Here is a 15,614-nt window from a genome sequence, read left to right as displayed (position 1 = left end):
CCTGTCTTCATTTTCTGTGTATAGCCTGTCCGCTTCTGGTATACTGGATATATCCTCTTCGGTAAATACAGATGCAAAAAATATGTTTAGTTTGTCAGCGATTGCTTTGTTCTCCTTTAGTACTCCCTTTATTCCCTGGTCATCTAACGGCCCCTTTGCTTCCTTCGAGGGTCCCAAGTTTTTGCCTCCTTGGCTATTTTTTCTTTGTAGTCTCTTTTGTCCCCTCTTATGGCACTTGCTTTGATGTTTGTGTGTTTTTCCAGTTTTCATCCGTTTTTGTCCTTTTCTATTCCTTAAACGAAGTCTTCTCGTCTCTGGTCGCTTTCTTCACCGCTACAGTGAGCCATACCAGTTCCTTCTTGTTTTTCCTCTTCGAACCCTTGTTGATATGCGGTATATATAAATTTTGCGCCTCTGTGACTGTGTCCTTAAAAAGGGACCGTGTTTGCTCTAGCTTATTTACAGTGCTTATCCTCTTCCTAATCTTCTTCTTCACCATGACTCTCAACCCTTTTCAGAAGTTCAGTGCCATGGCCGTCATTCTGATTCAATTTTTTGTTCCTGTGTCTAGGTTAAAGTGGATCATGTTGTGATCACTGTTTCCCAGTGTCCCTTCTACTTCTATACCTTATGCTGGTCCTCGTAGTCCATTTACAATTATGTCTAGAATTTCATTTTCTCTCGTATTTTCCATGACAAGTTGTTCTAGGAAGCAATCGCCTAAGCATCCAGGAACTTGGTCTCTCTACTGCAGCTGGAGTTGCCTAGGTTCCAATCTATCCCCGGATAATTGAAGTCACCCGTGATAATTGTGTTGTCTCCTTTGTATTCGTATTTAATCTCATCTGTCATTTCTTCATTAGTCTCTTCAGACTGGCCTGGGGGTCGGTAGTAGATGCCGATCTTCGTATCTGTTCCATATGTTCCCGGTATTTTGGCCCATAGAGACTCTACCTTATTGTTCGTTTTTGGCGTGTTCTCTCTGGTAGTCTCAGTTCCCTCTTTTATGTATAAGGCAATACCCCCATATTTTTGTCCTACTCTGTCTCTGCGGTATAGCTTGTATCCTGGTAATACAGTGTCCCAGACGTTGTCCTCGTTCCACAATGTTTCTGTGATGCCAATGATGTCTAGGTTATCTTTTTGTGCTATAGCTTCCACTTCCCCCATTTTATTCCGTAGGCTCCTTGAGTTTGTGTACATGTACTTAAGTTTTCGGCCTGTTATTTTCTTGCACTTTCTTCCTCCTTCTGTCTCCCTCGCTTCTGACCCTTTTGATCCGTCAGGATTTCTATCTTGCCTATGATCCGGTGAGTCTTCTCTGCAATCTTCTTGCATGGTATCCTGTGGGTATATCATTTCCAGAACCATCTACCATCTCACGCGCTTCTGCCAGAAGAGTGAGCTTCAAGCATTGGTGGCAGACCCACTATTCACTGTATTCCACCACGACAAGGTGGTGCTCCACACACATACAAAATTTCTTCCGAAAGTTGTCACTGAATTCCATTTCAATCAATTGATTGTGCTTCCAGTATTTTTTCCTAAGCCTCATTCTCATTCAGAAGAAACGACACTTCACACTCTGGATTGCAAGCGGGCTTTAACCTATTATCTCAGCAGGACAAAGCCGCTAGAACATCTCCTCAAGTTTTTGTCTCCTTTGATCCTAACAATTTGAGGCATCCTATTTCCAAGAGGACAATTTCCAACTGGTTGGCTTCCTGCATATTGTTCTGTTACACTCAGGCTGGGCTGCAACTGGAGAGTTGTGTCACAGCCCATAAAGTTAGAGCTATTTCAGCTTCAGTAGCTTTCCTCTGATCTACCCCTCTTGAGAAATATGCAAAGCTGCTACTTGGTCCTCTGTTCATACATTCACCTCACATTACTGGGATGGGCAGTTCGTCCAATCAGAATTACAAAATTTATTTTCCTAAAAGGCCAACATTCCCACCATCCCATTCTGGTTAACTTGGAAGTCACCTACATGTGAGAATATGCTGCCTGCATGTCCTGGGATAAAGCACAGTTACTTACCGTATCAGGAGTTATCCAGGGTCAGCAGGCAAATATTCTCACAACCCACCCACCTCCCGTGGTTGGCTTCTTAGCTTGTGTACTGAACTGAGGAGCTACACGCGTGCATGCGGGCTATCATGAACTTTCTAAATTTCTTAAAGTGGTGATGCACTTTTAAAGTGTCTGAACCAGGACTTCATGGATGACGTCACCCACATGTAAGAATATCTGCCTCCTGTCCCTGGATAACACCTGTTATGGTAAATAACTGCTTTACCAAAGGCCTTTCTTGGGGTGCTCATTGCACACAGCAGGTTAGTTCTACATTGTTCCTCAATGTTTATCTGAGTTGCCTTTGTCTCTGTTTATTACTTGTTAATATTTTACAGAGCAAACTAGTTTGTGAGTTACTTAAATGTTTATGGGGATTCTTCCCTGTACCCCCTTGACCTGGATTTGCAGGAATGGGCTTGGCGTTCAGACTGAACTAATTCTAACACTAGGTGAAGTGCAGCATGTGTTCTGAAAAGATGTGGATATCTGCAGCACCTGGACTGCGGGTTGGGATTGAACACCTAGCATATGGAATCCTCCAGGGATGAAACTGAATGAAGATTATCAAAGGTATAAACCTAATCTTTCTTTGCTGAATATACAAACTGCTCTTCAAATTTGGTGATACATTAGAATCCCGATTTAACTGATATTCAAGCAACTAGCATACTCACCTAACCGGCAAAAAAAATAAAATTGTCCCCGAAGCAGCAGCGGTCCTGAGCTGCGAGCCCCCCTCCCTCCAGCTCCAAAGCAGTGGTAGCGGTCCTGAGCTGCAAATCCCCCCTCCCTTCCAGCTCCGAAGCAGTAGCAGCAGTCCTGAGCTGTGAACTCCCCCTCCCTCACTTATCCAAAGCAGCAGTGGCAGCCAGTGAGCAGAGGCAGCACTGAAAACAGGCTGCTCATAGCCAGCCCTGGCAGGGCCTTTCCTCTGATGTGACACTTCTGATGCAGCAGAGGATAGGCCTTGCCAGGGCTGGTCATGAGCAGCCTGTTTTCAGCACTGCCTCTGCTGACTGGCTGCCGTTTTAGTAAGTGAGGGGGTCCAGGAGGCCAGACCCACGCAGAGGGAGGGTTGGGGGGAGCAGGTTTGCTGGTGGACCTGAAGTATTATATTGTATTGTGTGTTTATTTATTACTTGCCTTATACAAAGTGAAGTACAAATTAACAAACATAATAAATGTCATTACAAACATAAATTAGTATACTACTATGTTTCACAGATATTATAACTATATATTCTTATCCTTTAGTAATTTTATATAAAAAGATTTTTTGGTGATGTGCTCAGACCTGTAACCCAATAAATAGTGTAGTCACTGTATTGAGTTTAACAAGGGGACCATCATTGCAATCACCTGTCCCCGACCCTCCCTGAATGAACTTGAACTTATTCAGATTCTATAATAGTACTTATCTGAATGGCGCTGTTTACATCCGGGGTCTAACAGGATCAACCCCCTTTTCCGCTTAGCTTCCTTTAAAAGCGCACAGTTACAGCAGTGCTTTGCAGATGGCCAGAAGATTTTGAACGTGTCTGGCCTCAGTTAGCCAGTAACAGGTATTTAGACAATTTAATTAGAAAAACTGTAATAATATTTAGACAAGTTGAAGCTTGGATCTTATAAAATAATTGTTAAGCAAAGTAAAATAAAATAATGACCATGTTTTGATTTAGATTTAGATTTTCAGTGTCCCTCCCCGACGAAGAATACGAAACTCGAGTCGGGGGGACGGGGATTGATGACTACATAAATTATCACCTTTGGATTTTAAGCATCACTTTATTCGTTTGACCACAGTCACCATTGAGATTTAACCAGCCCAAGTTTAACAACAAATACCTCTCCATTCAGATAAGTACTATTATAGAATCTGAATAAGTTCAAGTTCATTCAGGGAGGGTCGGGGACAGGTGATTGCAATGATGGTCCCCTTGTTAAACTCAATACAGTGACTACACTATTTATTGGGTTACAGGTCTGAGCACATCACCAAAAAATCTTTTTATATAAAATTACTAAAGGATAAGAATATATAGTTATAATATCTGTGAAACATAGTAGTATACTAATTTTAGTTATTCACAGAGTAACATTGTATATTTCCCAATTATTGTTCGGATTACAAACATAAAACCATTCCGAATTACAATCTAAAAAACATAAGAACATAAAACGGTTAGCAGTGATTAAGCTTCAATATTCAAAGCACATCTTCACATAGCCACAAACATAGTCCCTCATTCTTCACCTATATTTCATTTTGAAGAACAGATAGCGTTTCAGTAATCTTTTAAATTTTTTCAAATTCCCCTGTCACCATATATATTGCAGAAGCCTGTTCCATTCCTCTGGACCAGTGCAGGAGAACACACCTGCCCTTGTTGTTTGCAATTTTAGCTCCTTTCTCGACGGGTCTTGAAATCCCAGTGGTCAGAGGAACGCAACTTTGAAGCGCAACATAATATGATAGTCAATGAGGTATTTGGGGGCCAGCCCATGTAGACTCTGATAAATTACCAACAGCAGCTTTTATCTGACGCGGAAATACATGTTAAGCCAATATAGCTTGATGTAATAGTCGGATACATGTTCGCCTTTTGTTAATCTGAACAATGTCCATTTGATGGAATTTTGCACTACCTTCAACACGTGAAAAACAGTGGAAGGCAAGCCAAGTAGAACAATATTACAATAGTCGAGGCTAGACATCGCAACTGACTGAAGGACATGTTTATAATTGCCCCATGAAAGGTAAGCAGACAAACTTACCCAGTACCCTCAACTTAGAGGAAGTATGTGTGGACCTATGGTGGGAGGGTCCAGCAGGGAGCAGGGGAGGGGAAATGGATGGATGCTGGACCCACAAGTGGGGGGAGAGATAAAGTGACCTAGAAAGAAGGGAAGAACAGATACTAGACCTACTAGTGGGGGATGATAGAGGTGGGAAGGGAGACAAAACTATTTTTACAGTAACTCTCAAGCAACCATAAACTACAGTTATGCAGCAGCCATCAGTCCCCATGGGTGCCGTATAACTGAAAGTTTTTTGTATGTAATGTTGTGACTTAGGTAACAGATGTATAAAATATATCTCGGAACTGTTTTGTTTATATTGGAACTAGTCTTTAAGCCTGTTACATTAACGGGTGCTAGAATAGATGTCTGTCTGGGGTTTTTTTTTTCTTTGTGTCTCTCTCCTTGCACGCTGCCTGTCTGTTATTTTTTCTGTCTGTGTCTCTCCCTATGTCCTTAGTGCCCTCATTGCCTCCTTCCTATGTCCTTAGTACCTCTTCCTATGTCCTTAGTGTCCCCATTACCTCCTTCCTGTGTCCTTAGTGCCCCTTCCTATGTCCATAGTGTCCCTAGTGCCTCCTTCCCATGTCCTTAGTACCTCTTCCTATGTCCTTAGTGCCCCCAGTGCCTCTGTACTGTGTCCTTAGTGCCCCAGTGCCTGCGTACTGTGTCCTTATTGCCCCAGTGCCTGCGTACTGTGTCCTTATTGCCCCAGTGCCAGCGTACTGTGTCCTTAATGCCCCCAATGCCTCCTTCCTTTGTCCTTAGTGCCCCCAGTGCCTCCTTCCTTTGTCCTTAGTGCCCCCAGTGCCTCTGTCCTGCTTAGTGCCCTCAGTGCATCCTATGTCTTTAGTGCCCTCAGTGCCCATTTCTATGTCCTTAGTGCCCCGAGTGCCTCTTTATGTCCTCATCATTATCTTCCAGACTTTGTCCCACCCCCACCCCCGATGCCAGCTTGCCTGCCTCCCATCCTCCTAAGCAACATTTTTCCATTTAACCCTCGATGCCAGTCTGCCTATCTCCCATCCCCCTGAGCAGCATGTTTCCATTAACCCCTCCGATGCCAGCCTGCCTGCCTGCCTCCCATCCCCCTGAGCAGCATGTTTGCATTGAAACCCTTCACCTCCCCTCCGATGCCTGCCTGCCTGCCTTCCATCCCCCTTCCATTGAACCCCCCACTCCATGCCAGCTTGCCTGCCTCCCATCCCCCTGAGCAGTATGTTTTTAATCCCCGCCCTCCCCGCTGACCCTACCCGGCACACCAGAACCCCCCGTTGACCCTCCCAGCCGATCCTCCCACCGCTACACGGCCGACAAACCTCGCAGCTCCAGCAGCGTCCCAGGCACAGTAAACACGCTGCTTCGGCTCTTCTACTGGCCTAATTTCCTCTGCCGTATCCCTGATGACGTCATCAGTTACGCAGCAGAAGAGCCGAAGCAGCATGTTTAGTGTGCCTGGGACGCTGCTGGAGCTGCGAGGTTTGTTGGCCGTGTAGCGGTGGGAGGGTCAATGGGGGTTTCTGATATGGCGGGTAGGGTCGGCGGGGGAGAGTCGCGGCGTGTTAGTGGTGTGCTGGGTAGGGTCGGCGGCGGGGGGGGGAAGGAGGGGGAGTAATGGTGTGTTACCTGGCCGGTTCTTCAACGCGCGCATTCGCACTCTGCCAGCACAGCGCGAAAGATCAGGGATCAGGGAAGCACGGGATAAGAGTGCGCATGCGCACTTAGCATATTATTATTATAGATTATATTGCTGTACTCTTTGTTTAGCATTTTCATAAGCAAGTTTTAAATAATATTTTCCCTATTTACATTGTGTGGGCTAAATAATTTTGGTCAGAATATGAGGTGTTTTGTGTTTTATGTAGCCTCTTGCTAAAATTGATGATCATTTTGTACCTCTGATTTCAGTATAGTTGTATATGAGAGCAGATTATAAACTGAATGCAGATACAAATCAAAGTTATAATTAAGTATTTTATAACAAGTTAGAAATCACAGTGTGCAAGCAAGAATTCTTAATGTTATGATTTTTGAAAATTTTGTAATATACCTTTGATTTATTTGGGGGAAAAAAATCATAAACCATTAATTTTAGGTGCCAAGATTAACATCTTTGAAAATTGTGACAGTTAAGAGCTATTACAGAGATTGAAATTTCTATATTAAAATGTTGAAACATTATCTTGCAGTGTTATTTTTGTGAATAATTTTGCCTTTGGTCCTGAGGTGGATCACCAACTGAAGGAGCGATTTGCCAACATGAAGGAAGGTAATAGGATTAATCTGAAATGCAGTTTTTTTTCTCATATTTTATTTGTTGAACTCTAAATAAGATAATGTGGGGTTGATATTCAAAGTGATTTATCCAGGCAGGAGAGACTTAAATTGGGCTCAGTGGACTTCTGACCAGTATTCAGCAGCACTTAACCAGGTTGTACAGCTTAATATTGGCCAGTGAGGCCATCTTAATTTGAAGCAACAGAGAGGCGTTCTAGAGGTGGAGTGGGGCAGAAACCAACAGTTATGCTAGTACCAGCAAAATTCAGTGCATAGCTAAGCAGGCAAACAGGTCCGCGCAAGAAGCAGTCCTAACTATGCCCATTTATCTATGCTGGTTCTGGCACTGAATATGGTCTGGTGCCAGCACATGGTTATGGTTGTCTTTATTTGATATACCATCTGCTCCCAGACCCCTCCAACCATAAAAGCACCCTCCCACAAGACTCTTCTCCCCACCACCATCATCGTCTTACCTCTACAATCCATGGTAGTCTAGTAGACAGAGAGCAGGAGTGATGCCCATTCACTCTTGCCCATCATGGTTCCTCTACATTGGCTGCCATAACCTCAGGTGGCAGCCTTATAGAACTACCGAAGTATCACGAGACTGTTGTTGGAGGTTGCAGCAGACATTTTGAAGGAGGATCCACAATATGCAGGAGTGAGTGGGCATTATTCCTGCCCTTATGTGCTAGACCATGGGATTGTGCAGGTGTGTCTGGAGAAGGAGGATCAATCTTCCGAGGGGTGGGGGGTGTTGGTTGGCAGGGGGATGGCATACTCTTTGAGGGGGAAGGGGGCAGACCTAGTCAGATAGCCTTATGTGTGTCCCAGGTGATATGCAATTAGGACCTGCATAAGAAGGACTCTGGTTGAATATCAGCCAGGTCCTGCTTAATGGCAGCTTTCTTCTATCCGGTTAGCCCTGAATAATCTATGCCAGTGGTCAGATATGACCTGGCATTGAATATCGGGGTTCTAATTCTACCTGCTGAATTCAGCATTTTAAAAAAAAGAAAGAGAAATATATACTATATAAACTCACCACTGATGGCTGAATAATGTATTTGGTTAGTTTCCATATAAAGGATGCTGAAATTTGTAGCTGCAGGCACTGAAGTTCAAATTCTGTTGCAAAGATATACAAAATTATGTACTATAGCTGTTCCTTCCCCCTATTCATGAACTTTGCAGAAGGGTTTCATTCAAATCTTCTAACTCCTTCCCTTTTGCACTGGAGAACAGCTCCCTCTTCAGGTTTTCCTTTTGCAGGTGAACTCAGAAGGTGTGTTTTGATCTGATCTGCTTTCTTTTCTTATTATTGGGTATTTTTGCCATCAATTTTCTATAATTCTGCATGGTTTCGGTGCTTGGAAGTCCCCTTCTTAGGCTTATTCCACTTGGGAACGGACACAATCCCATGTTGCTGGTTGCGGGCCAATCTCACACAAGAGTACCTGTGGAGCTAGCCTGCTTTATGTCCCTTCAGGAGCATAGGATCCATTCCACTGGGAGCTTGCTCGCCTGCTGATTTATTAGAGACTGAGTGGCCCCTGTGTAACAACCCTGCAAATTTTCCCTCCTGATGTATTGTGTAGCTTTTGGGGGTTGGCATCTGTGGTTGGGGTCTGACTGATTGGCATCCAGAAGATTTCCAGCAGTGGACTTATTCCTGATACTTTCTGAGACAAAATTAATTTCCCTGAAGGCAGGCTGCTGCAAGCTGACAGGCACCAGAAGTCATAGTGAGTATTCCCATTATTCACTATGGGTAAAATGGGGGGGGGGGGGGCTCTGAAATACCTAGATTCTAGGGTCAAGGTTTCCCTACCTCCAAAACCCCCTTTTTCAATATTTTTTGTTTTTCAGTTCTCAATGGACCATTTTTACCATGAATTTTCTAGCGGTGACCATCTTGAATTTTTAGCGAATTTTTTTTTTTCTTTCTTCAAAGTTGTTTTTCCTGCCTCAAAACCCCTCATTTTGGCTAGAGATCATCTGTAATGGATTCTCCAGGTCAGTTTAGCCCTAATACATGCATTTTTTGTGTGGAGTTACCAGCTGAAGAGTGGCCGTGCTCTAGGACAGGAGAGGAAGAGGCGGGAGCTTCAGGCTCAGCCATTCTTCAGTCCTCCAGGGTGCTAGAGCCCCAGAAAGCTCGGTCTTTGGGAAAGAGATCCCGCACATAGCAAGTGGGCTAAACTCAAGAACGTGGAGGCAGAGGAGGCCTGACCTATCCAGTCTCCAGAGGCCTCTGGTCCAAGGATATTCTGACTGTCATTCTCCTGTGAAAAGCTTACTTTATCCCAGGACAAGCAGGTAGCCCATTCTCACAGAGCCCCAATGCGGACAGCCTCGCAAGCAGACTTGCTTGTAGAAACTTCAGAAGTTTCAAGTCAGCCGCACCGCGCATGCACAAGTGCCTTCCTGCCCAGCACAGGGCGAGTCTCCTCAGTTGTCAGTTTTCTGCGGAGCTGAGAAATCTGTACTTTAACGTTCTGCGCTGAACTTCGTTCACTTCATGCCTTCTCTCACTGCGGTTTGTGTTATTTTTAATCGCTGTGTTACTTATTTTCTTTTAATTTATAAATTAAAAAAAAGACTATTTTATTTTTCTTCGTTGACTGATTGGCGGGGCAGGCCGCTCGGCCGCAGCCTGCGGGCTTCGACTTCGCAGCGGCTATCTTCCCTCCTATGTCCTGGCCAGTAACAGGCTTCAAGAAGTGTAGCCAGTGCCAGCGTGCGATTTCTCTCACGGACCTACACCTCTGGTGTCTCAAGTGCCTCGGGCCTGACCATAGTCCTAAGTCGTGCGAGCGCTGTGCTACTCTTCAACCTTGAGCCCTTAAATGTCGGGTTTTAGTAGAAAAACTCTTCAGGATGGACTTTTCAGTGACACCCTCGACCTCGAATGCTGTCTCAGTCCCACCTTCCACCGAGGGTCCTTCTGCTTCCACGACTCTGACCTCGATTCTCAACAGAACGTCATTGTTTGGATCGTCTTTAGCCTTGAGTACACCTGCTTGACGTCAGAAAGAAGACTTCGTGTCAGCATTAGCAGAAGCAATAGCAGGGCGGTTAGATAACAGCAGACCGGGGGAAAGGAAGGAGGGAAGCTTTTTTTTAATTTTTTTTTGGCGCGGTAGGGAGGGAAGGAGGTAGGCAGGCAAGCTGGATGGCTTTGGCCAGGGAGGGGGAGGTAGACAGGCACGCAGGCTGGCTTCAGGAGTGGGGGTGGGACAAAGTCTGGAAGGCAGTGAGAGGGACATAGGAAGGAGGCACTGGGAGCACTAAAGACATAGGAAGGAAGTTTCAAGTTTCATTAATTTTAATTTACTGACCATCGACGTGCATCTAGCGCTGGGGGCACTAAAGACATAGGAAGGGGCACTAAAGACATGGGATGGAGGCACTGGAGGCACTAAGGACATGGGAAGGAGTCACTGGGGGCACTAAAGACATGGGAAGGAGTCACTGGGGGCACTAAAGACATGGGAAGGGGCACTAAGGACATGGGAAGGGGCACTAAGGACATGGGAAGGGGCACTAAGGACATGGGAAGGGGCACTAAGGACATGGGAAGGGAGGCACTGGGGGCACTAAGGACATGGGAAGGAGGCACCGGGGGCACTAAAGACATGGGATGGAGGCACCGGGTGCAATAAGGACATAGGAAGGAAAGATTGAGGGAATAGAAAGGGACAATTCTTGGGCTTAAGTGCAGAAAGAAAGAAATGAAAGAAAGGATACATAGTCAGAAGGAAACGCAACCAGAGACTCGTGAAATCACCAGACAGCAAAGGAAGAAAAATGATTTTATTTTCAATTTAGTGATCAAAATGTTTCAGTTTTGAGAATTTATATCTGCACTATATTTGTCTATTTTTCTATAGTTACTGAAGTGACATTGCATATTTTAAAGTCATCTGCCTTGAAATCTTTGAAACCCCCCCAAATATAAATGATAATTAACATTTACTCTGCATATAGTGAGCTTTGTAAAATTTTATGGTTACAATTATGAATTAATAAGATATTATGTGTACATGAAAAATGAATGGAAGAGATTGGGGGTGGGGCTAGGGCGGGATTGGGGCAGGGCTAGGGCGCATTGGGGATGGGACTGACAATAGATGTCCCCTTTTGATGAAAAAAAAAGAAATGGTCACGTTAAGCATAACCTCCGTTGTTATGCCTCTGTCCTCCCTTCCCCCCATAGGCGGTCATCTCCATCATTTTTACCATCGATGGGAGACCATTACATCCGACCTCTGGGTGCTGTCAATCATCAGGGAAGGATATTCTCTTCATTTTACTCAGGTTCTACCAGAGCTGCCTTCAAGAGAATATCCTTCCAATCCATCCCAGCCCGCCCTTCTTCAGGAAGCTCAAGCTCTGCTTCATCTCCGTGCCATCAAAGAAGTTCCTCTGGAATAGTAGAGCAGGGGGTTTTACTCCCGTTACTTCCTAGTTTCGAAGAAGACGGGTGATCTGCAACCCATTCTGGATCTGGATCTGGATCTCAGCGTCCCTTTACCCCCTTCTAGATCAGAACAATTGGTTATGTTCTCTAGATCTCAAGGAGGCTTATACTCGCATCCTCATTCATCCGACCTCCCGTCAGTACCTCAGATTTCGGTTCGGGAATCTGCATTACCAATACAGAGTTCTAGCTTTTGGCCTGGCTTCATCTCCCAGAGTGTTCACCAAGTGCCTGGTGGTGGTAGCAGCAGCTCTAAGGAACCATGGTCTTCAGATGTTTCCCTACCTAGACAACTGGCTCATCAAAGATTCAACATCTCAGGGGGTTATTGTAGCGACTCAACGGACTATGTGGTTCCTACAAAGCTTGGGATTTGAAATCAACTTCCCCAAATCCCAGCTTCAGCCCTCTCAGAATCTACAGTTCATCAGAGCTGTTCTGGACACTATCCAACTTCGAGCTTTCCTTTCTCAACAACGTCTGGATGCTCTTCTTCATGTCATGCAGTGTCTTCCCGCTCTTCAATCTCAACGAGACACATGATGGTCCTCCTAGGTCACATGGCCTCCACAGTGCACGTGACGCCTTTTGCCAGACTTCACCTCAGAATTCCTCAGTGAACCCTGGCATCTCAGTGGACGCAGGCTTGCGAACCAATCTCTCAACACATTACAGTCACTCCTTCGTTGAGACAGTCTCTCCGCTGGTGAATGCACTCTTCCAATCTCTCCAGGGGCTTGCTGTTTCAAACACCCCCTCATCAGAAGGTTCTTAACAGATTCCTCAACCTACGCTTGGGGGGCTCATCTCGATAGTCTCCATACTCAAGGCCACGGAACCAGTACAGATCGTCAGTGTCACATCAATCTGTTGGAACTCAGAGCGATCTTCAATGCTCTCAAAGCTTTTCAACATCATCTTCACGACCAGGGAGTCTTCATTTTGATGGACAACCAAGTCGCCATGTACTTTGTCAACAAACAGGGAGGAACGGGATCTCCTTCCCTTTGACAAGAAACTCTGAAGATTTGGGACTGGGCAATCCTTCACAACACCTTCCTGAAAGCTATCTACATCCAAGGGGCGAAAAACTGTTTGGCGGACAAATTGAGTCATCTTCTGCAACCTCACAAATGGACACTCAATTCCTCGCCTCTTCATCACATTTTTTCGCAGTGGGGAACTCCTCAGATAGATCTCTTTGCAGCTCTCCACAACCACAAACTGCCTTAGTTCTGCTCCAGGATATATTCTCCTTGAGGCAGATGCTTTTCTACTGGAATGGACAAATCTCTTCCTGTATGCATTCCCTCTCATTCTCAAGACTCTTGTCAAGTTGAAGAACGATCATGCCACCATGATCCTGATAGCTCCTCGGTGACCGAGACGACCTTGGTGTACTCCCTTCTACTTCAACTCAGCAGCAGGGAGTCATACCTTCTACCAGTTTTTTCCGTCTCTGCTTACACAGAGTCAAGGATCTCTACTTCATCCCAACCTGCAGTCTCTGCACATGACAGCTTGGTACCTCTCAACATAACTCCTCTTCAGTTTTCTCAACCTGTAAGAGACATTTTAGAGGCTTCTAGAAAGTCTGCCACTAGACAATGCTACCACCAAAAATGGACTAGATTTTCTACGTGGTGCATCTCTCATGATAAGGAGCCTCAAAATTCCTCCTTATCTTCTGTTCTGGATTATCTTTTGCACTTATACCTTCTGGCCTCAAGTCTAATAATAATAACAGTTTATATACCGCAATACCGTTAAGTTCTATGCGGTTTACAATAGATTAAGCGAGGTACAAATTGATTGAATTTAAGAGGGGGAAGAGGAGAGTTAATAGGGCCAGAAATGCGTTGTTGAGGAGAAAGAGATTAATAGGACAGAGGAATCGCTATGGAGGAGAAAGAAGATGAATGGGTCAGTTGTCTAGATACTTTAGGAACAGTTGAGTTCCTAAAGAGAAGGTGTTCATGGTGTTTTTTCAGTTTACAACCTCTAACTGGGGGGGGGGGGGGGGGAAACGAAGTAGGAATGAGAGCTTCTCTTGTGTCTGTTGGCAGAGAAGGAGAAAAGGTCAATTATGTATTTAGGGGCAAGTCCGTTTAGCGCTTTAAAACAGAAGCAGGCGAATTTAAACTTTATGCGTGGTTCCATCGGTAGCCAATGTAACTGCCAGTAGTAAGGTGATACATGATCAAATTTCTTTAGTCCGAAGATTAATCTGACAGCTGCATTTTGCATTAGTTGTACACGTCGCATATTTTTTTGGGAAATGGCTAAGTAGGCGATGTTACATCATAGAAACATAGAAACATAGAAGATGACGGCAGAAAAGGGCTACAGCCCATCAAGTCTGCCCACTCTGCTTACCCACCCCCTGTCTATGCCCTAATGACCCAATTTCCTTATCTTGACCCTCGTAGGGATCCCACATGGGTATCCCATTTATTCTTAAAGTCTGGCACGCTGTCTGCCTCGATCACCTGCACTGGAAGCTTGTTCCAATGATCAACCACTCTCTCTGTGAAGAAATACTTTCTGGTGTCACCATGAAATTTTCCGCCCCTGAGTTTGAGCGGTGCCCTCTTGTGGCCGAGGGTCCCTTGAGAAAGAAAATATCATCTTCCACTTCGACACGTCCCGTGAGGTACTTAAATGTTTCGATCATGTCTCCCCTCTTCCTACGTTCCTCAAGAGTGTAGAGCTGCAATTTGTTCAGTCTCTCTTCGTACGAGAGACCCTTGAGCCCCGAGATCATCCTGGTGGCCGTCCGCTGAACCGATTCAATTCTGCGCACATCTTTACTGTAATGTGGCCTCCAGAATTGAATCGGTTCAACGGACGGCCACCAGGATGATCTCGGGGCTCAAGGGTCTCTCGTACGAAGAGAGACTGAACAAATTGCAGCTCTACACTCTTGAGGAACGTAGGAAGAGGGGAGACATCGATCTACATCGATCCGAGTCCATCTCAGTGTAATTGCTGCTTTCCATCAGCCTATTGAAGGGAATCCCCACTCTGCTCATCTGGTGGTTTCCAAATTTATGAAAGGACTCAAACCTCCTCCAGTGGTTTGAGATCTCAATGTTGTTCTTCCAGTGTTTTTTTCAAAAGCCTCATTCTCACCCTGGAGAACCAGCTCTTCATACTCTGGACTGTAAACGTGCTTTGGCCTTTTACTTGGAACGCACCAAACCATCAGAAGTGCTCATCAACTTTTTGTCTCCTTCGATCCAAACGGGACATCCAATCTCCAGCTGGATGGTTGCTTGTATATCTTTTTGCTATTCCCAGGCTGGACTACATATACAGAGTCGAGTCACAGCCCATAAAGTCAGAGCCATGGCGGCTTCAGTAGCTTTCCTTAGATCTACTCCTATTGAGGAAATTTGTAAAGTTGCCACCTGGTCCTCGGTTCATACTTTCACCTCTCATTATTGTCTGGTTGTTTTCTCCAGATGGGATGGCCATTTTGGCCAGAGAATATTACAAAATTTATTCTCCTAAGTTGCCAACGCTTCCACCATCCCATTCTGGTTAGCTTGGAGGTCACCCATATGTGAGAATGGGCTACCTGCTTGTTCTGGGATAAAGCAGTTACTTACCATGTTATCCAGGGACAGCAGGCAACTATTCTCACAACCCACTCACCTCCCCTGGTTGGCTTCTCTGCTAGCTATCTGAACTGAGGAGACTTGCCCTTTGCTGGGCTGGAAGGCACTCGCGCATGCGCGGTGCGGCTGACTCAAAACTTCTGAAGTTTCTACAAGCAAGTCTGCTTGCGAGGTTGTCCGCATCGGGGCTCCATGGATGATGTAACCCATATGTGATAATAGCTGCCTGCTGTCCCTGGATAACAACTGTTACGGTAAGTAACTATGCTTTATGGGCCTGGGAAACGCTGTGCTGCCCGTGAGTGCATCAGTTTCACCTCATGGGGATTCATGTCCCAAGCAGGCATCTCTGCCTC

The 15,614-nt window shown here is 45.2% G+C and overlaps 1 protein-coding gene across 3 annotated transcripts in view; it reads left to right on the top strand.

The window, feature by feature from the left end:
* The window catches only part of DOT1L (DOT1 like histone lysine methyltransferase), a 604,393-nt gene that overhangs the window by 259,048 nt on the left and 329,731 nt on the right, over positions 1–15,614 (top strand). For all 3 annotated transcript variants that reach the window (XM_033954025.1, XM_033954026.1, XM_033954024.1), the window contains exon 9: positions 7,065–7,144. In XM_033954025.1, coding sequence (XP_033809916.1) covers positions 7,065–7,144 — 80 coding nt within the window. The remainder of the gene's footprint in view (positions 1–7,064; positions 7,145–15,614) is intronic.

The sequence above is a fragment of the Geotrypetes seraphini genome, chromosome 8 (assembly GCF_902459505.1).
Source record: "Geotrypetes seraphini chromosome 8, aGeoSer1.1, whole genome shotgun sequence".
NCBI lineage: Eukaryota > Metazoa > Chordata > Amphibia > Gymnophiona > Dermophiidae > Geotrypetes > Geotrypetes seraphini.
The sequence above is the reverse complement of the archived record's forward strand: the minus strand, read 5'-3'. Positions and strand labels throughout refer to the sequence as shown.